Source organism: Mytilus californianus, unplaced genomic scaffold, assembly GCF_021869535.1.
Source record: "Mytilus californianus isolate M0D057914Y unplaced genomic scaffold, xbMytCali1.0.p SCAF_3, whole genome shotgun sequence".
Lineage (NCBI taxonomy): Eukaryota > Metazoa > Mollusca > Bivalvia > Mytilida > Mytilidae > Mytilus > Mytilus californianus.
In genome coordinates, this window is record NW_026262679.1 from 28,753,680 (window position 1) to 28,778,939 (window position 25,260).

General features: G+C 31.8%; 1 protein-coding gene across 1 annotated transcript in view; it reads right to left on the bottom strand.

Annotated features, from left to right (window-relative positions):
- The window catches only part of LOC127733437 (deleted in malignant brain tumors 1 protein-like), a 51,330-nt gene that overhangs the window by 14,390 nt on the left and 11,680 nt on the right, over positions 1-25,260 (bottom strand). The window contains exons 2-20 of the mRNA XM_052242799.1: positions 22,877-23,028; positions 21,801-21,969; positions 19,511-19,852; positions 18,580-18,885; positions 15,820-16,131; positions 15,161-15,481; positions 13,443-13,754; positions 12,782-12,938; positions 11,329-11,477; positions 9,000-9,326; positions 7,597-7,908; positions 6,752-7,072; positions 5,481-5,792; positions 4,017-4,349; positions 3,374-3,709; positions 2,521-2,835; positions 1,711-2,022; positions 829-1,152; positions 131-238 (exon numbers count right to left, since the gene is read on the bottom strand). Of these exons, the coding sequence (XP_052098759.1) occupies positions 131-238; positions 829-1,152; positions 1,711-2,022; positions 2,521-2,835; positions 3,374-3,709; positions 4,017-4,349; positions 5,481-5,792; positions 6,752-7,072; positions 7,597-7,908; positions 9,000-9,326; positions 11,329-11,477; positions 12,782-12,938; positions 13,443-13,754; positions 15,161-15,481; positions 15,820-16,131; positions 18,580-18,885; positions 19,511-19,852; positions 21,801-21,969; positions 22,877-23,028 (5,220 nt within the window). The remainder of the gene's footprint in view (positions 1-130; positions 239-828; positions 1,153-1,710; positions 2,023-2,520; positions 2,836-3,373; positions 3,710-4,016; positions 4,350-5,480; positions 5,793-6,751; positions 7,073-7,596; positions 7,909-8,999; positions 9,327-11,328; positions 11,478-12,781; positions 12,939-13,442; positions 13,755-15,160; positions 15,482-15,819; positions 16,132-18,579; positions 18,886-19,510; positions 19,853-21,800; positions 21,970-22,876; positions 23,029-25,260) is intronic.

Here is a 25,260-nt window from a genome sequence, read left to right on the forward strand (position 1 = left end):
ATGTTGATGAAGATTGAAGGATTTGCAATTCTCAAAAGGCATATCAAAATTTAATGACTTCATGCCAAGCGTGAAAAATGTGTTATAAAATAAATCACCCATTAAATTCAGATGATTTACCAACATTTACCTGCTTCTGTTTCACCAAATCCACTGGCACAGACTGTACTCCAACCTTTGTTCTTGTGATATACCTCAACCATACCATTACTTCTATAGTTCCCTCTCATTAAACGCACTACAAAAAAAAAACCACCTTTCACTATAGCTACATTATATAAAAATAAGGAGATGAGGTATGATTGCCAATGAGACAACTATCCACCAAAGTTCAAATGAAGTGGATGTAAACAATTATAGGCAACTGTACGGCCTTCAACAATGAGAAAAACCCATACTGTATAGTCGGCTATAAAAGGCACTGACATGAAAAATATGAAACAATTGAGAAAACTAACATCCTAATTTATAACAAAACAATTATCGAAAAACAAATATGACCGACATGAACCAACGACAACCACTGAACTACAGGCTCCTGACTTGGGACAGGCACATAAAGAATGTGGCGGGGTTAAACATGTTTATACACATTGAACTGACTGAAAGTGCTTTTTACCTTTAGGCTTTACACATATAAAAATAACAGTACAATTTCATTTCTTATTGATTTAAAAAACAAGTTCTTATTGAATGACTATGGATATACAAATTAACTAAAATTTTAAAATCAAAATTAATAAACAGAGTATGTAATATATGAACTAGATTAAACACTTTTCTATATTTGCTTTGCATTGACAATTATTGACTACATTAAAAGTTTACCAGATTTGAAACAAACAACTCCAGCATCATTGCCATGTGTACATCTTTGTGTCTGAGCTGGATACCATGATGCTTCACACTGCAGGAAGTTTGTCTCATTTCCCATACACTCCACCCTTGTCATCCAGATATCCTGATCACTAGTGCCTACAGTTGTAGGATTAGCCTGAACTCCTCCTACAAAGGGTCCTAACTGCCTACAGAAGACTTCAGCATCAACATCATCCCAGTATACATTACAAACTGTACCCCATCTCCCATTCAGATATATTTCTGCTCGACCACTTCCTTCATATTCTTCACCAATTCTAAACTGCACACCCTCTGTAAATAATAATACATCATATCATTAACCAATTCTTATGCTGCAATGTTTCCTGTTTCATTGAGTCTTCAGTCAGTTTTTCAGCATTTTGATGTTTTAAAGGTCCTTTACTCAAAGTGAGCTTATAATCTATATCATTTGTCTATCATAGGTATTTTTTATATTTAAAACTTTTGGCAAAGATTGGTATAGACAAACATGACCAAAATTAACATTTTTCATAGATGTTATGTTGTGAACATTATAGTGTCAGCAAGTTTTCTGTAAAAAATAATAGGTTTATGTTAATAAAAATGCATGTGTTGGCTTACTTAGAGTACCCCTGTTCATAATTCAAAAGTATCTGAAAATGAAAATAGCCGTCTGACAAATCGTAAATCTTAAAAGCAATCACATGTCAACTTATCCCTGTTAAGCTACTGATCAAATATGAAGTCATCCTGTTAAGTAGATCATGAGAAAAGTGTGACAAGAATAAAAATATTTGTTGGACGAACAGACAATGTGATAGCAATAAAGCACCTACTCCTAGAGTTGGGCTATAATATAAATAATACCTGCTTTCTTTGAGCAAACAATAGCAGCCCTAGAAGATCTATCATTACATTGATGGTCCTCTCTGAATGTTGCCATGGGACACCCATGCAATGTCTTCTCTGTTCCAGAACAGTTAACATGCCCAAACAATGTAGGCACATGTCTAAGTACTGTTCCCCTGGTAGCATTACCACCAGCGAAACCTAATTCACGACAGACTACTTGTGCATCATCATTATCCCATCCTACATCACAGATTGATCCCCAGATTCCATATCGCTGGACCTCTACATTACCAAAGAATAATCCACTTGGCCTGGTAACATGGACAGCTGGAAAACAATGATAAAATAATTAAACATTATGATTATCAATTATCAGTAGTATTAGGCAATGAAAGAAATGTACGTTTTACCTTTTTCTATATATGTTATGCATATCATATTTTTTTAAAAAGTTTTGGATATCAGGTTTATTTGGTTTTCTCCATTTTCTTTGTGGTTATATTAATTCTTTCTTTTTCTTGGGGTTTTCTTTAGTATTTCTGTCCCATTCGTTCAAGCTACTTTCTGTAGGACTATTACTTTGCTTGCCCTTGGTTTTCTCATCTGAATTGCTTTACATTTTGTCATTTCGGGTCTTTTATAGCTTACCTCTTGGTTTTATGCATTGTTGATGGCCATTCAGGGCTGCATAGTTGTTTACATCTTCTTGCTTTGGTTGGTTGTCAATCATACCTTATCTTATATTTATATAGATGTCTACAAATTATGGAAAAGAGTACAAGTACAACATTTATTTCCATGTTGACTAAAGTTTTGTGTACTTACAATATTTAGTAGCATCAGAATCTGTACAAGCCACAGACACGTAATGTTTAGTTGAACATGAACCCTCTTCATGTGGACAATCATTGAACTTCTCCTTGCCAGTACACTGGACATTAGTTATTCCTATTGGACGAGAAGTCAGCCATGTTCCCTGGGCAGAACAACACTGGGCCCTGCCATCTGTATATCCCATTGACTGACATGCAACCTTAGCATCAGTATCATTGAAGTTTTCATCACAAACAGAATACCAAGAATCTTTCTTAAATACCTGAAGTTGTCCATAATTGGCAAGTCCAAGTCCAGACAGTCTGACTGTAAAAGGTTAAACAGGAAATTATATCTATTTCAATTTGAAAATAAAATTACTTTAATCACTGTAATATAATACTTAGACTTTGACAATTTTTTACATTTTTTCTACTATAGTTACACTTTGTGAAAACTACAGATCTGAGCCAATTTGTCTAAAGCATATAAAGTTAAGAAAACAAAGCTATTAAAGACAGGAGTTTTTATTGTGTTTCAAATTTAATTGTATCCAATATCATTCTTAGCAGTAATGAAAATAAATATTTGCATCCTTTGACCCTTTGATCATTCTTTGACCCTTTGATCAGAGTATAGCATTACAGTGATTATTTGTACACAAATTTCAAAATTTTATTTCTAAGTCCTAAAAAACAAGGGAAAAAATATGAAAACAAAGCTATTAGAGATGTAGATTTGTTGTGCTATCATATTCAATAGGAATTTTGACCATGCTGATCAATTATGAAAATAAATATGTACACTGCAAAACAATCAAGGTACATCTGTAACATATGTACATGATGTAAATATGTTAACTTACCACTTGCATAACATTTGACACCAATATCCTTCTCGTGTGCAGCACATGCTGTATCTGGTTTCTCAGCTAGACCTACTAACTCACAGTCTAGTATACTGCTCTCATTCCCATGACAGTAGGCTCTACTGATCCACACAGGACCAGTTGTGTTGCCATAGGAATGATTCACAACATACACACCATACATAAATCCTCTCTGACGACATATCACTGTGGCAACCTTGTTTGTCATATACCATCCACAAATACTTCCCCATGTTCCATTGATTTTGACCTCTACAAGACCTTCTGATTTGGACTTTCCACCTGTTATTCTTAATTCAAAGCCTGCTGTCTCTGTAAATACATAAATACTATAAATTACATGTTTAAAAGATAGGTTTGTAAGGAGGAATAAAATTGGAATTGTGCTTGCAGTCAAAACATATTAAGACAGGGTTTATGTATACAAGCTTAAAGCTATGTCTATACAGAAACATTCAAATCTATTAAATACTATTTTTGATTTCTTATAATTAATATCTTTTACAATTAAAATTTTCATGTAAAAAACAATATAAATAATAACAAAATTCCAATGGAACAGAAGATGTAAATAATATTTAGATAAGGTTAAGTTGTTTTAACATAATTTGTACAGTACCTTTAGTTTTATAACAGAATGCTGCAGCAGAACTACTGATAGAACAGTTGTCTATCTGACCCCAGGCTAAGTTTCCACATTTATCTAAGTCACTCTCAGTGCCAGTACAATTCAGGTTGTTTAACCATCTGATATCGTCGGTCCGTGATCGAGGTACATGTGGTAATACGTCATGGCGATATTTGTAACCAAAACCTCCCAGAAATCCTTTCTGTCGACATGCAACCATTGCATCATTACTGTCGTAACCATTTGTACACACCAAACCCTCATGATTGTAGTAATCTACCCATAGTTTGCCAAAAGTTCCATTCTCAAATCGGAGCTCAAACCCTGAAAGATATGTCATAATACCATAACTGGTACACACAATACAAGATTGCTCTGCACTAGTATAGGGAAATGTCCCTTTTGGTTATACATGCATGTTGTTCTCTAGTTTTCTTTTTTAAAACAGTGTATTACGTACAGCTAAACACATTACATTGTCTTCCTCTTTCAGGTATTTGTAATAATTCCCCTGATTGTTGCCATTTCCATGTAAAATGTGGAAAATTAAGAAAAAGAAGTCAGCTTGAGCTTCTGCAAAAATTAGGCAAATTAAAATGCTGGCATAGTCAGATCAAATACACAAGATGAAATATCTAACTATGAAAGCTTGGGATATATGGTCCTAGAAGAGAAATATGCACAAGATTTCACCCTGCTAGCTAGCGCCGCAATAGGCAAAAAATTGTCCATGTCTGTAACTCTGACATGCAAACATTATCAAATTAAAATAGTGCTTTAGTATGGTCAACTAAACATATCAACAAACAGCTATTACAAGAATGAAAGAAGTAGACTTCATAAAGTATCATATAACAAAAATGATAATGCTACAATTGGCTACAATTGGTGAAAGTCCCACAACTCCTACACAAATTGTCAACTCAGAATGGCAATATAGATTTATAGATAAGAAAAAAAAATATGAAAAAACCTCACTTAGTATTAAAGCTTTTGTGCAGTTTTCTATGAATTGGTTGGTACCTACTTTTTTAGGACCCATCAATCAGATTGTGACTTATGATGGTCTGGATGGGGGTCCTTCATTTCTTTATTCTTTTATTTTTTTGACCATTTTTCTCTATTCTTTATCTTTTTTGCCCATTATTCTCTATTCTTTATCTTTTTTGCCCATTATTCTCTATTCTTTATCTTTTTTGCCCATTATTCTCTATTCTTTATCTTTTTTGCCCATTATTCTCTATTCTTTATCTTTTTTGCCCATTATTCTCTAATCTTTATATTTTAACACCCCATTATTCTATTCTTTTTTTTTTGCCTATTTTTCTCCATTCTTTATTTTTATTTTTGCCCTTAATTCTGCAACTTTTGCCTATTATTCTCTGTTCTGTTAACCCCATTCAGCTGCTCACTTATACCTTCTTATACAGCAGTAAATCAGTGATTGGTACTTACCTTTATGTGATGGTTCCTTGTCAGTACAGACAACTGAGGCATATTTTTTACTAGCACATCTCTTAAGTCCATCTATAGTTTTGCAGTCCTTCAGGGTAGGTTCATTACCAAGGCACTGTAGACCTGTTACTGATATTTGGTAATCATGTGACCCAAATGCTGAGCAACACAGGCTCTTCCCATAGGCATATCCCATATCTCGACATGCCACGGTGGCATCATTGTCATCGAAGTTATCAGAACAGACCATCGTGTATAGCTTGTTTGACCAAATCTGGAGAGCACCATAATCATCTCCTGGACTGGTATTCACTAAAATCATACAGAAATAAATGACATTGATAAATATATCATTTTATATGATTTAAAGATATGCGATTTAATCTTCCATAGTGGAGCAAAATAGTTTCTATTATTCAACCATTTTTCAAATTAATTTGAAATTATAAGTCTTAATTTACTAAAATATACAGTTAAGCTAATGTTTTAAGTGTACAGGTACTTTGAAAATTAAAAGGTTTTGAGTAAAGAAACTTTATCTGACAGGAATTTTTCTTTCATGTTATATATAGTGTTCCCTATTGTGTCACTAGCAGATATTATAATTCTGGTGACATTTTTAACATAAAAGTCAATGTAAAAAAACAAAAACATTCATTGGATCAAAATTATCATATCAAACAAGAAAAGAACTTATGAAATACTGTAAATTCAGAAATTAATGCGTTCATTTATTATTGCGATTTTTGAAAAAAGGACAAAAATGCGAGATTTATTATTGCGATTTCAGAAACATTTGCTTAAGATATGTGTATCAGATTTCAGAATGCGAGTTCTTATTATTGCGATACTCAATGAGTCGCATTATTCGCATTAATAAAAACCTCGCAATAATTTCTGAATTTACAGTAGGTGGTAGAACTTTTCATAAACTAAAGTGTCACCCTGATCAGGAGGACCCTGGAGCTTACATTAATAAAACACATAAAGCTGTTTTCTTTGATAGTAATTATCAAATACATTATCATGTGATCATTGCTATGAGTGTTGTACATTTATTCAAGATCATCTTTCATCTTTACATTTAGATTTTATTAATTGAAAATCATTTCAATTTTTATTGATGAAAAGACATACACACTTTAAATACAATTCTGATCATTTTATCAGGTTAATAAACAAAGTAGAAAAAAATATCATAGGTTCAATATTGTATTATATATAAAAGTAAGACAGTTTAAACCAATGTATCTAAGTAACTTATGCTATACCTCTTCTTGAACAAGTGACTCCAGCATCAGTCATATGTTGAGTACAGTAGGACTGGACATTACCCCATCCACGACTGGGACATTCTAGTAAACTGGACTCAGTACTGTCACAGAACATTCCAGATAGGTATACATTTCCAGTCCCTGATCCATGATAAGAACCTTTATAGGCAGTACCATCAGGATAACCAAGCTGTTGACACAGAACCCTGGCATCATACTTGCTCCAGTCATAATCACATACTGTACCAGAAACTCCATCATAAACAATCTCTACTCTACCATAGTGTTTCTTTCCGTCAACAAGCTTGATTTCTACACCTGAAATAATTTAATTGAACAATAGTTTATCCTGAAAAATTTATAATAATTACAATATAAAAATAAGGAGATCATGAGGTATGATTGCCAATGAGACAGCTATCCACCAAAGTTCAAATAAAGTGGATGTACGCAATTATAGGCAACTGTATATTACAAGTCTCTTTTCTGTCAAAGCACCATATTTTTTTTTGCCTTCAACTGAAAAAGATTTTTTCAAACTTTGATATTTATCATGTTCATTTTTAGGTTTCGGAAAAATAACTTTAATATAATTAATAATTAACCATAATCTATATATATTGGATAATGTAAAAAAAGAAAAAAGGTTCAGTTAATTATATGCTTTTCTGTTTTAATATCTATTGGTTTCCAATCATCTTTAACTGATTAAATTGTTGTTTAAAATGTTTTGTGATTTTTTTTTAATCCAATGAATTTGTTTATATCTGATCCTTTTGATTGGTTTAATTAAATGATTGCATTTTGTAATTTACACCTGTAGAATCTTACAGGGTTCATACCTGTAGAATTGTAACACAGTACACCAGCATTCTTAATGGACCGTACACAATCTAGTGATACATGTGGACTAGCATCACATTCTGACGGAGAAGACTCTGTTCCTGTACAATTAAAATTTGTATACCAAACCGGCATTGACCTTGAATACACTTCTTGAGGGCCAAAGACAACACCCCCTTTGTAACCAACCATATGGCAGAAAGCGTTGGCATCCTTGTCATCCCAGCCTTCAGTACAGATTGTACCATTCATACCATACTGTTCAGCCAAAACAGACCCATGGTAACCATCTGATATATAGAACTTCTTCTCTAAAATAAAAATGATTAAAAATATTTCAAAAAGTTTGAGTTAAAGTGCAATAGTATCTCATAAAAGTGTATAAAAATACTGTAAAATACTTTTTCCATTCAGCTAAATGCATTTCAAATACTGTATATTCAGAATTTTTTGCATGGACTTATTGCATTTTTTGAAAAACAGACAAAATTACAAGATTAATTTTTGCGATTTCATTTAATACTGTATACAAATAATATCAAAATTCCTTTGCAATTTTAGCAATAATACAACTATCGCAAAAATTTATGAATTTAAAGTACAATTTAACCGATAACCCATATTTGGGCTTATACATATTATTGACATCAGCCAGATGAACTTTAAACAAACTACCGCTGGGTAATTGTACTTTAAAAAAAATGGTAATGATTTATAAAGAATTTATAAAACATTTACTTGCTGTGTGTTAGGAGTTAACAAAAAGTGGCTTCATACACCAACTGATTGAATAATAAAACACCCCTTACATATATGTAAATACTGCAGTAGATATTTTATTATACATGTTTTTGATTATTTGTCAGCAGTGTTTATTGCAACCTATACAGAAAAGCTATACACATGACTATAAACTTTAACAATACGAAAACAGAACTGCCAGGGTTTGAAAAAAGTAGGGGTTGTCAAAAGGCCCTTCAAAATATGCATTGTTTGACTAAAATTTTGCACTTAGAAGCTACATGATAACTCTGCTTTTATGTTGTATTTTCGGTAACAATTACTTTCAGACAAAACAAACAGCATTTAAAATTTTTTTTTCTAGGAAACTTTATATGTGCAGGGTTTTTTAAGACACTGTCCTTACAGCCATCTCCAACTGCATTGAAATTGGTTGATGAACACATATTGATTGTTTCAAACAAGATTTTATTAATGAAGGCATATAAAGACCAAACATCTATTCCAGAAATTCATAGTTATTGAAACGGTAAATATTATTTTCTTTTCCCTGGAGGAGTATTCAAAACCCAAACTGAATTTTTAAACAGAAAAAAAGACTGGACAAGAGATTCTAACGGAGGGTTCATACTCTTATAAGCCTAGAACTTAAAACACCTACCAGGTACAAAACTACCGTTTATACACAGCAGACTGGCATAGTTGACAGTAACTGAGTTACATTTTGTAGTCACAGTCATCTTACAATCACTTAAGGTCTTCTCAGTTCCTTTACAGTCCACATTGTAAGTAGTACCAAAGGATTTGAGGAATCCAAATGATCCTGGTCCTAGAATCCTAGCTTTATCGAAGCCTATATCTCGACAGACAATATCAGCACTAGCCTGGGTAAAGTTGGTGGCACAGATACTGTAAAATTTGTTTTGAATTAACACTTCTACTCTTCCTGTAATGTAACCTGTTCCTTTTTTACCATCTAACAGTTTCACTAAAATGTAATTTAAATTAATACATTAAGTAATATTATAAAAGTCAAATGTACCCGGTAAGTAAAGATGATACATTTGTATATGAATTGATACAGTCACTTGTTAAATATTTTTAGAAATTGTTTTCTTAGATAAGTTATTCATTTTATTACATTGGCTTTTCATGTCAATAAACCAGAAGATATAGAAGTGTAAGAGACATAAACCTTCACCAGTAAACAAAATCAACAGGGCAGATATACAGGATATTTTGAAACTAAAACTGTAAAAGCAACAGTATAATTTATATATTGGGATGTGCTGTTTTATATCTGCCAACTTTCATGATGTATGTGTGAACTACACAATTTTGATCCCTTGTCCTGATTGCACATTCATGATTGTGAAAATAGCCCCAAAACACTATTCTAGAAAAATCTACACAAAAAGTTTGTTGGTTCCTATTTTTGAACTTTTCCCAAGAGAGACAATCGTGATCAATCAAAATCCTCGGATCACACTATCTATATCTTGGGATGTACTTTTTGTGGATATAGAATGCAGGTGAATCCAAACAGACCTTCAACAGACAAATTCAATGGTCATATGAAAGATTAATTTTTAAACCAAACATTCCTCTCAACTGACATCTTTATTTCTGTTGTCAATCTTGAATAAACCAATTTTGAAAGGCAAGACAAAAGAAAAATTTGTAAGGGTTCCGGGGAACCCAGTGTCTCGCCTACTTTTGCTGTTGTCTATGTTTTCAGTGTGATAGGGGAATGCACATAATAGATTTACAGTTAATGAAATAAAACATTTGAAATGTATGAAAAAAGTTATGCTTGTAAAAAATGAATACAGTATGCAATCAAATTTATGATTTATAAAAGAGTTGAAACATAAATTTATTGAATGAACAAATGATAAAGAAGATAATTTTGACATTGCTTGATGATTTATCCCTTAATTCAGACGACGACGGAATGTAGGATCGCTATGTCTCGCTTTTGAGACAAAAGTCACAGGCTCAACAAAAATGGGGAAAAAATTATTAAAAATTTTCCTCTAGATACTATCTTTTGATTGTAAGAAGCTTCTGTCCAGGTTTGGTAAAAATCCGGGATAATTTATGAATTTAATAAATGTTTTAAAAATTTTAACAACAGACTGTATGTAATGACAGTGATTAGTAATGTTAACTGGAAGAAAAAATGTCCATTTATAAGTATTAAATATATGGAAAAACAGGAAATAGATTTTTACAAAATTTCCTTCTAGATACTATCTTTTGATCATAAACAAGCTTCTGTCCAAGTTTGGTACAAATCCAGGATAGTTTAAGAAAGTAATTAAATTTTTTAAAACTTTAACCACAGAGTGAATGTAATGTTAACTGGCTGAAAAACAAAGTCCATTTTTAAGTAAAATACAGATAAACAGGATTTTTTTTTTACAAAATTTAGTTCTGGATACTATCTTATGATCATAAACAAGCTTCTGTCCAAGTTTGGTACAAATCCAGGATATTTTAAGAAAGTTATTAAAATTTTAAAACTTCAACAACAGAGTGGATGTAATGTTAACTGGCAGAAAAACTAAGTCCATTTATAAGTAAAATACAAATAAACAGGATTTTATATTTTACAAAATTTAGTTCTGGATACTATCTTATGAGCATAAACAAGCTTCTGTCCAAGTTTGGTAGAAATACAGGGTAGTTTAAGAAAGTTATTAAAATTTCAAAAACTTTAACCACAGAGTGAATATTTGTGGACGCTGCCGCCGACGGAATGTAGGATCGCTATGTCTCGCTTTCTGATTCTTCTAAGTTTTCAAAAATTTGAACTACCTGGTATTTATATAAATTGAGAAACATGTAAATCTTGGTTACCTTTATCAACTAGCTGATGATTTACTATATGCATTATTATAGTATTTTGTACTGTTTATATCCTAACAACATCTCAATTACACAATTTCACTTTTCCCTAATACAAAGGCAAATCAAATGTATATTACCATTCTTCCAGCAATAGACCCCTACATGATCTTTACAATCTGGTATATTGAGAACTCTATAGCCATAACTAGAACATCCTAATAGTGATGTCTCAGTACCAGTACACCAAATGTTAGACAGGAAAGCAGGCTTTTTACCAGGCTTTACCCTAAAAAAATAGGTTGAAATATGCTAAAACAGTTGATCTACATATCAGCAATGACAAAAAAGACAATGTAATTCTGTAAAAATTAATTACTGGATGTTTGCTACTACATAGTTTAAATTTCCCCTAACATTCTATAAGTCCTAACATATTTCCTATACTGTGGATTCATTATTATTCATAGAATATCAATTTTCCTGGATTTCATGGGCATAGGTAAACCAGGAATTCAAATGTCCAATGTAGTCAAATTTTCCATCGACTTTTATGCAGACTTTAGCAAAACCACAAAATCCAATATCCACAAAAATAAACAATTTTTCCCCAATCCACAAAAAAATATAAATGAATCCACAGTACTAGTGTATTATGAAAACTATCCCTGCAACCTCAGTATTTCATTTTTATTTTTTAAACATACTTCTCAAATATACATTTGGCAAAATATTTTAAAATTCTTATTTCTTCCATGCATTGTACGTTTCTTACACTCTGTCATTGATAAACACTGTCAGATAAACATGCACACCTTACAATCATTCTACACACTAAATACTTATAGTATCTAAGAAACTGACATAAGCAAGAAAATTAACGATCATTGAACCATGAAAGATAAAAGAAAAACTCTGGATCTGGATACCAAATGGCTAGATAATGAAGAATCATTAACTAAAGTTTTCTGCACATCATTCCAATCCAATGGTGTCTCATTTTATCATCTCTATTTTTTTTTTTCAATTGTTGAATTCATACTTTTAAGTTTTCAAAAAATTTTCAAAAAATTTTCAATTGTTGAATTCATACTTTTAAAAATAAACAATTTTTCCCCAATCCACAAAAATATAAATGAATCCACAGTACAAGTGTATTATGAAAACTATCCCTGCAACCTCAGTATTTCTTGAAATGAGGTCAGTCTATATCATCAGACATCTATACCATACAATGATTCTATATATCAAATACATGTATAGTAGTCTTATCACTAAAGTAATTGGAAAAAGAAAGCATGTGATTAAACAATGATACAGTTTTTTAAGCAGTCAATGAACCATACAAATAAGGTCAAGGACAACACACAAATGCCAGACGGAAAATTCAGACTACAAGGCATTTGTAAACTAGATATAGATTACCCAACTCTTCTACCATCTGAAATTTAAGGCTTTATGACAATAAAAGTTTATTCCCTTGTTATCGCTGTCTGATTCGAATTCCTGTCTCTCATTTCATGACACTTGTTGCAGGATTGTCAAAAATTACAACATAGAAGAAACAATAAGTATGACTGTATAAAGACTTACACCATAGGTTCTCCAGAATTAAATCCCATACTCCTACAAACCACTGTAGCCTCTTGTTGACCCCATTTATTGTCACAAACAGATCCTAATTCATCGTCTATACGGATGATAACTCTACCATAGTTGGTCCCTCCACCTTCCAACAATGTACTGGGTGCTGAAATTAAAAAAAAAACCAAACTTTTGATATAAATACTAACATACAATATGTACTACTGGCTAAAATGACTTTCGCATTTGATAATATCTCTAATCTAGAAAATAAAAACAACAAAACTTCCTCTATCCAGATTAAAATACACTCCCTGTTTGCACATTAAACTTATAAGGTTTCTACCACACTCTGTTCTACTTTTTGTTTTGTTCATTACTACGTCAACAAATGAAATTTCTGACCCAAAATGTTTGAAGTTATGTATCATTATGACCGATCTTAACAGAGAATCATAAAAATATGGTTATGTCTTACACTTCTTCAGACAGACAATCTGTTACATAGTCCATGATTCAAGTAAATAAGTTATTAATTCACAAGATTGTAAAAAATACACATATATTTATTATTTTTTATTGACCTTTGGTACTTTGTCGAAAAATAGTGAACTGGTATATATAGTAACTCAAACATTTTTGTTTTAAACATAACATTAATCATTCTTACCAAAACTAGTATAACAAATGGCCCCTGCCACTGATGAACTGTAACATACACCAGTATCTCCTTTACATTGGGAGAAATCACTTTCATTCCCAAAGCAATGGTACTCAGACACCAGTACAGGAACAGAGGAAGGCTTATGATAGACAGTAGCCACACCTCCTGTGTATCTCTTAGTCTTACACAGAACATTAGCTGCTTTGTCGTCCCAGAAGGAAGAACACACTTGTCCCCATGTGTTGAAGGCTCGGACAGAAACAGCTCCATAACTATGAAGACCACCTTCTGATTCCAGTCCTATGTTCACTTTTACCACTAAAAATATAAATATAATAAGTCAAAATATACATAGGCATGATAGGGCAGTAAATAATTTTAAGTAGAAGGTTATAAACGATTTCAAATTCCGTTCATCACTAAACAATGAAAATTAATATTTAATGGAATGAAATAAAAACAAGATTTATAACTATCTCAGCTATCTTGGGCTAACCTTAAGAAAGGAAGTAAGTGGGTCTTTGTCATGTCAAACCAGACTTTAAAAATTAGTCTTTGTATCTTCTCTGCTCAGCATCATTTATTAGAAAGAGGAACAATATCAGTTTTTTTGAAGTTGGACTAATGTTCCCTTGTATGATGCTATATATATACTGTGGACTGTTGCTTCGTTAGCTAGGATGTTAAAACCCTAGTTCATATTTATTTCACATACAAAAAATTCTAAATGTTCTAGACTTCTAGTCCTTAATATGATTGAAAACATTGAAATTTACATATCTGACATTTAATCATTTATTCACACATCCATAAATCATGTCAGTCATGTCAGTATTCATGGAATAAAACTTTTGAGAATTTCAAGGTGAATATTGACATTCCCTTGCTATACATTTGTACTACAATGACTAAGGGAAAATTGATAAAATATTCATAAAAAAAAGAGAAAAAAGAAGAATGTGTCTGAGGACACGAATGCCCCCGCTTAAGCTTGCTTTTCAAATGAAAATGGGAGTGGGAAAGAGGGATGGATGGATGGAAAAAAAAAGAGAAAGAGAAGAATACGTCTGAGGACACGAATGCCCCTGCTTAAGCTTGCTTTTCAAATGAAAATGGGAGTTGGAAAGAGGGATGGATGGATGGATGGTCAAGGGTAACACTTAATGCCCCCTTCGCCTTGCAGCAGGGGCATAAAAATACAATACCATTAAGGTTTCTCATTTTTCAAAGGAATGAACTGGTGGTAGTGATTTATTAAAGGAACATTATCTACGAAGTACACAAATATCTAAAATATAATATTTTTTTGTTTCAAAAATTTATTAAAGCTGAATTTTGAAATAAGATTTCACTATTAGCATACCTTCAATTAAACCTGTACAAATGAAGCTGTAGATGGATTACACATGTGCTGAGCATGTTAAGTTATAAATAAGAAAAGAATGTAAACATTGAAGTGAAATAAGGCAGCCATATTAAAATAAAATTCCATCTGTAAATAAATCACTGCATGAAATTATTTTTCCATCATCTGGAAATGAAAGAAAATGAATAATCCAAAATAATGAAAATGTTTCAGTTGTGTAATATAATGGTTTGTGTTAAAATTAAACTCTTTTAGTTTGGTAATACTGCTCATTTGCTGTTACTGTGTTTCAAAAATAATAATATACATAATTCATAAGATATTAAGATTGCTTACAAACATTCAATATATTGCTTACCAGTATCAGAACTTCCATTGTAACAACTGACAGCTGCATATCCAAAATATTTGTTACTGCAAACTTTTTTTGTTTGGAAATTACATTTAAATATAGAATCTTCTGTTCCTTTACAGCTTATCTTTGTTAGAGGATATTTGTTGTACTTTCCAAAACTTCCCTGTGGCAGGACTGTTCCATTATTATAACCTAGCTCCTTACAAACAAGTCGTGATTCAAACATTCCAAATCCACTCAGACAAATATCAAACCAGCTTTGTTCAGAGGTTACAAAGATATTCACAACACCATTATCAGGTCTACTTGACTGTAACAATCTGACTGAAAATAGTAAAGGCATGTACAGTAACAGTTGTATTAATCTTATGTCAAATCCAAAGCGTAGTGTGGACATAGGATTTCAATCAGATTTTATTGTTAATACAGAAGAAACAGTAAGTGGCTAATAAATCAGATTTATCATTTTTTAGAAAGACATTTAAATAATTGAAACAAGGTACAATAAGAGTGTTGTTAGGATCGACAGTAGAATACTATAGGAGTTTTATGTTTACACCAAATGGTCCATTCCATAATATACATACCATCTGTTGTTAGGGTCAACAGTAGCATAGCACTTTTTTAATTACACCAAATGGTCAATTCCATAATATACATACCATCTGTATAACACAATACTTCTACATCTCTTTTATTATTAGAGCATTCATCATCAGCTACACCCCATCCTGAATTGTTACACATTAGGATGGATTTCTCTACTCCTGTACATATAACACCACTAAGGAAGACATTTCCTGTTCCACCATTCCCCAAATTAGTTGTTTCTCCGTCAGCAAACCCCTTCTCTTTACACAGAACTCTAGAATTAGTCTTGGACCAGTATTTATTACAGACAGACCCTGTTTGTCCATCATAAGTTATTTCTACACGCCCTGTCTGTCCACCTCCTACAATACTCATTTTAGGGGCTGAAAATGTATAATAAAATTATGTAAGCATAGTTATCAAAAGAGAGAATTAATACATATATGTACATGTATTTATACAACTATAATATATTTGCGGCTCTTTGGAGGCCTATATTTCAATATACATGTTATAAGTCCATATGATTTTCCATATTCCAATTGAACTGTGAATTCATAAATTATCAATCCATTTTATCATGTTTATGGGTCCTTTCGCTTGAATTTATTTTAATGACATTTCATTTTGTTTAAGTTTGATATGCTGCATGTGGACTAAATTACTGTCAATCAATCATTCATAAGTTATTGACATGTTTTCATCTTGAATATAATATACCAGTAATGAGGATGACAATCTTATGAAAATTTGTATGAATTTTTTTTTACAAGTTAAAACAATGTGTAACTTTGATGTCTTTGGGTATTTAAAAGAACATGCAATCTATGTACGCTATACTCTATGAAATATTTGTAGATCTATTGGAAAGTCTCATTTTAATATGTGAATGCATAATGTATAATTTACTATTCAAAAATATACAAACTATGCAATTTTCTACATGTATGTGACTGTCATTAGTGTATTCTTTCCATAAGCCTGAGGGAATATAGGGCCATAGATTATGAAATATGATCATGACATAATCAATATGATATCTTAATAATTGCAGGTTACTAGTTCATATACATGTACAAGTAATAACATGTAATAAAAATGTAACGTCCATAAGCTTAAACATGTCATAGTTAACATTTTCAGGATTTATTACTTTTAGGTTCATCTAAGGGTCTCGATCAAACAATACAGCACAATTAGCTGTGTAAAAGTATAATAAAAACTATCTGTATTAGCCGTAACAGCATTTCTTAAACCTATCATATTTACATCAAGTATGTATACACATGACATATTGAATAGAATTGAAAATGGAAACAGGAATTGTGTCAAAGAGACAACAACCCGACCAAAGAGCAGGAAACAGCCCAAGGCCACCAAATGTGTCTTCAACACAGCGGGAAAATCCCACACCTGGAGGCGGGCCTCAGCTGGCCCCTAAACAATAATGTATACTAGTTCAGCAAAAAGGATGCCACATTAAACTCCAAAACATAAGCATATCAACCATATTTTCATGAATCTTTACATATTTACTTGGAGCAGATGTCATGAAAAAACTGTTTTAGAAGATTAAAAATAATTAAAATTCCAAATGGTCTTTTGACCAAAATGAAAAATAAATTTACCAAAGCACCTGGGCCAACATTTTTTTAAGATAGTTTTTTTACGTCATTTTAAGTGATTAAGCATTCTTCACTGTCTTTTGTTTCCCAAGATTCAAGATAAATAACAAGGATACAAAAAAGTAACAATTATTAAAATGACTAGCCAGAAATTCTGGCTCATTGTCCAAAGGAAGCAGAAACTGCGCCAAATATCAGACTATAAAATGTAATAAACTAAACAAAGAGCAAATTTAATTTCCCTTTCATAATGTTTTAGGATTGAATATTACAGCACAGAAAAGGGGAAACTTGTTGTTTACAGTAGGTTATGCTCTATCCACCAAAAAGTTGATTCGAAAAAATGTTTTTAATGACGTAACAAATATTGATGTCAATAGATTCATTTTGAAAAGGTCAAATCAAATTATTGTACCTGTTTCAGACAAATATTTTTGTACCAGAACTTTAATGAATCAATAGATGTAAATTCAACATTTTAAAGGTAGTGTTCTAAGATTAGTGAGCTCGAGGTAAATCACATTCTTGCCATTTCTATATTTTTTATCAGCCATGAATTGTGAAATATATTGTTTTGGACACTTACATGTATTTTCAATATTTTATGTATGGACACTTACATGTATTTTCAATATTTTATGTATCTTCATACTCAATAATACTTTTAGTTTACTGATTATATATTGAACCTATCATGCACTCAATTTAATCATACAACATTTAATGTTTTTGTATGTACATGTAAACTTGTTGCCATTGGCAGTTTAAGCTCATAATAGACCACAGACTAGGATGTAAGTACAATTGAAGTACAATGTTTAGCAACTAGTATTAACATTAGTCACATAACAGGTGTTTCTAGTGAGACAGGAACTATGTCAATATCTTCAATTTTTTAAAGTTTTTAGTTGGTCAGTCTTTATTTTTTCTGTGAAGTGTATTATCTACAACTGTTTTTCTTTCAATAGGCTTCTTAATTTAGGTAATGATGTTGTCGGTTAAAATTGTAATTCTGATTGCACCCTTGGTCATGTTTCATGTAAATTATATTCTATAATTTTCTTGTGTCTTTTATTTAGTTCAAGTCACCTGGTATACAAACAAATTCTATCATGTTATTTTGAACATCAAGGATATTCCTACATCATTTACATGATGATCAGTTGGAACTATGTTTGGATACTATTAGCAACAATAGCTACAAACCTTCCTTTTTATAACACAGCACAGAAACAGCAGGGCACCAAAACACTGGATGAAACCAAGAAGAACTTTTACAGTAATAAAGAGATGTTTCCTTCCCTGTGCACTTTAAACCACTGACCCACGCAACTTTATCTGGTTGATGTTTGGTACCAAATACTACTCCACCAATGAATCCTTTACTACGACACACTACTGTGGCTTCTACATTGGACCATTCAGAAGAGCAGGCATGACCCCACACACCAAGATGCTTGACTTCAACACGACCCCATGCTTCCCCACCATCTACAATTCTTACATCAAAATCTGAAATATAATGTGTATAACATCTATATTCATACAACTAACATGGCTACATTTGTTAATCAAAAGTTCATTAAACTGATATGCAAAGTTTTTGAACTTATTTTCTCAATTGGTAGTTTAGTAACAGAGTCAGTTTAAAATCAGTCTCCATTTATAACTTGAAAAATAATGACTTAATTCCAGTATTCAAAGTCTGCAATTTCTCAAAAGGTGATAAGAATTCTTAACAATTCTATTATTTAGATCAAAAAAAAAATTGTAGATCTGACAAAAGAAATCTAGAAATAAATCCAGCTGATATGTGTCTTCCATGCAGCCTTCACGATAAACTTTCGAGTCCACAAGCCCAGGGCTCAATTTTATGAAAACTTTAGTTGGTTTCTGTTGGCTTGTAGAGAAGAATTTAACAAGCCCCCGATTAATTTTACAAGCCATAGCCGTAGGACTTGTGGTTAAGCGTAAAGACTGTCCATGTAAACTTTTCATGAGAACAGAGAAGGAATCACCTTCTGAGGTGTTCATAATTATATCTGATAGACGGTGAGTGAAAGCTTTATGACAGTCTTATTTTGATTTTATATATATATCTTTTAAATCACTATGCTTATTATTGGACACAACTTACTCATGCCAACATTATTTAATGATGTATTGTAGCACACAGCCCCAGCTAAACTTCCATCAACACAGCTCTGCCAATAATAGTCTGAGTAAGAGCAATTCAACAACCTCTTCTCTTTTCCTGAGCATTTAAATTTGTAGAAGGCATCAGAAAATCCCAGAGATATTCCAATAGATCCTCTCGTTGCATTTGTTATTGCTTTACCAGAGACATAACCCAGTTCTCTGCAAATGACGCCAGCGTCAATATCGTCCCATCCATGATGACACACCTCGGACCAACCCTTTGGTCCACTAACCTCCACCAGTCCAACATTTGTTTGATTTTTGGCATAGCGCAACTGTGCTATCAGTAATAGAAAAAAATTAAATAATAACATAACATAATAAAAACAAAATTTAGATTCCACCCAGCATGCCCAGATATTCTTATTCATCATGTTCATGAAAAAATTCTGTTTGCCAAGAGGTAATTATTTGTGCTATATTCTTTTAAACTAAACAGTGAAATTTTACTATATAGTATGCTAGTATCTAGAAGGAAATTTTTGTTTTCTTCCAGTTAACATTACATTCAGTCTGCAGTTAAAGTTTTTAAACATTTATTAGATTCATAAACTATCCTGGATTTTTACCAAACATGGACAGAAGCTTCTTACAATCAAAAGATAGTATCAAGAGGAATATTTTTATTGATTTACTTCCTCATTTTTGTTGAGCCTGTGATTAACAGAAAAAGTAGGCGAGACACTGGGTTCCGCGGAACCCTTACAAATTTTATATTAAATAGATGAATTCCAATAGTAACTATTAGTTAACTAGGAATATGATTTTGTCCTAACTCCACAATACTATTATTGCTATATATATAAGTGTGTTGTGGCATGTTTGGTACGCATGTTAAGGTGCACAGGTTTGTTTATTATTTTTCTTAAAAATATGCCTGCCATCTTGTTTATGTTTTTAGCTTTGCATGAATTGTTTTACTTTTCTCAAGGACGTATATGTTAGTTATACGTCCTTGACTACACTAAATAAGTGAAAATATGTTTAAATTATATACAAGTCCTTTAAAGATAACTATACACTATGGGTTTTGCTAATTGTTGATTGCTGTACAGTGGCCTATAGTTGCTTACATCTACGTCATTTGGTGGATAGTTTTCTCAATTGGCAATACAACAAAAAATAAAAATTGAGAGATTTGTGAATTTTCAGACTTACAATTCGACTTTTATACGTGACTTCTCACTTTTCTTCATTGTCATCAATTTTATAAAACCGTATGCCCTACAACTTTCCGTTTCTATCTCGAATAACATGCCCATATTATCAGGTTATGTACAATCTTAAAAATAGGCTTTTAATTTTTCCGCCAACCGAATTTTGTTCAACCGGAAGTAAACATATATTAACTATTATAAGAAAACAAAATCGGTTTTATTCCGGAATTGTAGCGAATCAAATAAGCTTCATTTAAAAAAGTCCAATTTAAAGTCGACCAAGAAGATATCGAGTAGCAAATAAATATGAACGAAACGTTAACCAATGCTTGTAGTTATTAACTGTATCAATCTCCTCGTCACTTAATAGTCGCTGAGGCCTCTCTTTTTTGTAATTTGAAATGTATTAAACCAGAGACATATATACACATGTGTATATATGTCTCTGATAAAACCTAATTTTCACTATACGGATTTAAAAGGAAAGTATCTGAGAGACATATACAACGAGCGCGGATAAAAACTTTTATGAATAATATAAAGAAAATGAAGCGTAGGGTATCAACAATGAGACAGCAAACAAACATTGCAAACGAAAAAAAAAAAAAAACCCACAAAAACAAAAGGCAGCGATGTAGATCTTGAAGGCAAGCCGGCTGTCAACACATGCCAAAAACAAAAAGTACAAAAAATAAAATAAATGATATTAATAGGCACAGACTAACATGCTGCGGATTAGTAGTAGTTTAATTGAACACCCAATCCAAATTAACTCCAACGATACGATACTCTTCGTTTTATAAATCATGGTTTGTGTTAATCGAAAATTGATGAAGTTTATATATCAGACACGTAGTTACTGAATTGTTTATTAAATATTACCGATGCCAATAGCCAAAATTTGGGAGAGAAATGGCGAAAAGGTATGCAATCCAGAGATACTGGAAATTACTGCAGAAAGACTAAATTATTCAGATTGCTTTTACAACAATATTCAACATTTTCTGGGACTATTATACTAACTATATAGTTAATAGTCCCAGACATTTTGTTAATTAAATAAATACCTACAAGTAACGTTGAAACAGGAGACGCCAGCATCTTCCTGGTGATTACAGTTGTGTACTCCCCACGGATTAGTCAGACATTCGTCCAGCGATGTCTCGTGTCCTTTACAAATAACTTCATCTAAATATATCTGACCTTTGCCCTGCCCAAAGTGGGCTAATGAATGGGCTATCTGAAAATATTAAAAAAAACAAATATCATAATTTTGAAACGATTAAGTAATTTGCATCGGTTTTGTTTCCAAAACACATTCACATATACACATTAAAAAAGCTTTCGTAACTTACAATACTTGTAGTAATACAATACTTTAGTCTTAGATAAAACAAAATTGTAATACATGTGCTATGAGTGGTCTGTGTGATCTTAATATAGTACCCAAGAAACGACCTTACCATGAAATCTTAACACTGACCAATGAACAATGAAAATGAGGTAAAGTAAGATGAGCTCTCACAGACTGACAAGTACACCTTGCAATATTTCATACACAAAATATATTTCAAAGGTCTAAAACACAAAAAACTTTACATCGACCGCTGAACCACGAGCATGAGGTCAAGGCCTGTATTTACTCTTCAACAATAAACAAAAACAATTATTACAGAGAGCAACTAACAACAACCGCTAAATTACGGACTCCTTTCTTGTGAAAGGCACATAACTATGATAGGGTTTTAAATACTAGTATATGTTTGTGATTGGTTAACCTTCACTTAGCTTGGAAAGTGTTGTAACAACAAATCATAAATAAACTGAAAAACTCAATTACATTGGCTTAATTGACCAACAGATCTGTACTTATTAAAGCACACTAATTCAATAACAAGAAGACAAAAGACACAGTTACTGAAAGCGAGATCAAAGTCCATTATCAACTAACATGAAAAAACACATGTTTTTCCAGACTTAAATATCAACCAGTGCACCTCCAACATATTTAGGTAACTTGAATATCATAAGAATATTTATTTTGTCTAAGCCGTTGTCTATCATTGTTTAGCCATTTCTTAATACTTTTTTAACTGCTCGTGGCGGTTGATAGAGAGAATTAGACATTTGTTATACAATATACTTACACCCCAGGTAAATCCAAGCTGTCGACATACAACTGTAGCTGCATCATTATCCCAGAAATCATCACATATTGTTCCCCAATTAGCTTTGTCTTTGGAAATTTCTACCCTCCCTGAACTCGCATCCTTTCCATCTTTTAACCGTACATAGAATGCTAAAATAAAAAAATAAAAACATACATGGATTTGTGAATATATGTTATATTTGTTGATGGATAAATTTTTACCATAAACAATTAAGTTCATAATTTATGTAATTGTAAAACAGTTAATTCCCAGAGACAGTTTGACATGAACGATCTAGATTTAGATAAACATGAAGGTATCTGCTAACATTCAAATAAAATAATTTTGAAATACACAAGGCGTATCTATACACAATGTAATTTTAATGGGGCTTTGAAATAAGTGTACTGAAAAACATGGATATACATTTGAATGATGTATGTTCCCCGGCTATAAATAATAAAGATAATGCAGCCATCGATCATGTTCAATTATGTTGATTACCAACTTATATATACATAAATGAAATGTCAACGGAATGCAAGTTGAATTTTAATTTCATTTCCTATGTGTAAGTATTACTAAACAATACACCGACTTGAGCAAAAAACATCTCAATAAATCTTTTTGCCCTTAAATACAATATTCATAGAAAATGCAATTTCACTTATTATCATATGTCATTATAGTTATTATCAAAAAAGAAAAAAAAAACTATTTATTACGAGGGAAAGAGTTCAAAATGTAATGTTGCCGTCAATGGAATGAATAAAGTGTCTAGTAATGCTATAAATTGAAGGTCAATTAAAATTTCCAAAGATTCATTAACAACTGCAATCGTTTAAGCAATGTTCCTTCATAGTCATAGTAAACTATTATATAGTATTTAAATTCATGCACATTGTATTACATCTTATAATCAAACTTGTTACATTAAAAGTCTAACCATGTGTTATTACATATGAGGAACATGAGGCCCATCAGAAATCAAATAGATGTTTAACGCCGTTCATCCACAAATATAACACACGCGCTCATACACTCATCAGCCTATACAATGATTACTGACCCCCCTCCCCCAAGAAATAAATAAAATAAATAAATAAACGGCATATCAATCAATTTGATATGGGTTTTATAATAATAAAAAACAGCGTATCTGTTACTCTGTACATTGTATTTTAGAATTCTGTGTTGGGTTTTCTGACCTTGATCAATCACCTGTTTGCCGATTCGTTATAATCTTAAAATTTAGTTAATAATTATCCATAAAATAGAAACTTTAAACAGTACTTCAAATAAAAATTATGGTTTATTAGATTTTTATGGAGGATTTCTAAAATAACGAATACAATTTCCACGACAGAAAACAAATTTAAAGAAACAAACATTTCGTTTACTATGGCAATCAAATCTGGAATAATTTACAAAGTTGTATCAAAACCTCAAGTTCTATTTCTGTATTCAAAGATATGTGCTTTGATTAAATATTAATGTATATACTGTTTACATGTTACTTTTATTATTACATGTATAACTGTATAAATGTGATGTATATTTACAAATGATTTATGCCATTATGATTTATGATTTATTAATTCTTTTGTTTATGTTGTTTCTTGGACCATATTGATAGTAAGTTTATAACTACATGTAATATAAAATAAAGAGGTGTGGTATGATTGCTAATGAGACAACTACATATCCAAGAGAACCAAAATGACGAGAACCTAAGCAACTACATGTAAAGAGCATGTTATCTTCCCGGAATAAAGATTAATATTTTATTTACTTCATGAATGTAATCTTTAACTTAACATTGACATTTCCACTAAGTATTCAGAACATCGTTAATACATGTAAGTAATGTAATTAATTGAAAATTAATGATGGGAGTGTTTATAGCGACCTTGACTACTTATGTAAGTCTCGCATTGAACGCCATCATGGTCATAACTGGTTGTGGTTTTGCCGGTGATTAAAGTGGCGTAGCATGTGATGCTGTACTTTATTTCACCTATTTGTAGGGTATAATTTCGTCTAATTGAAGTACTTATAAAAGGAGACGAGGAAAGACAGCAACAAAACGCAAAAAAAAAACCAACTAAAAACAACACAAAATTTGTAGAAGTGAGCAATAACAAAGGGACAAGGGGTCGTCGTCAGGAATTGAGTTGAGTTAATTGACACCAAGTATTGATTTCGACTCAGCTAGTAACGTTTTTTCATCATATCTTTTGGTACAATTGACACACACTGCATCTATGTATCGTTGACAGGTGGAGCTTGATGTATTTGCTAATATTATTAATTCGTATATTTTAACTAATTTGATTCGTTCAGGGATAGTCACATGTTAAATTATATTTTCGAAGGTAGAC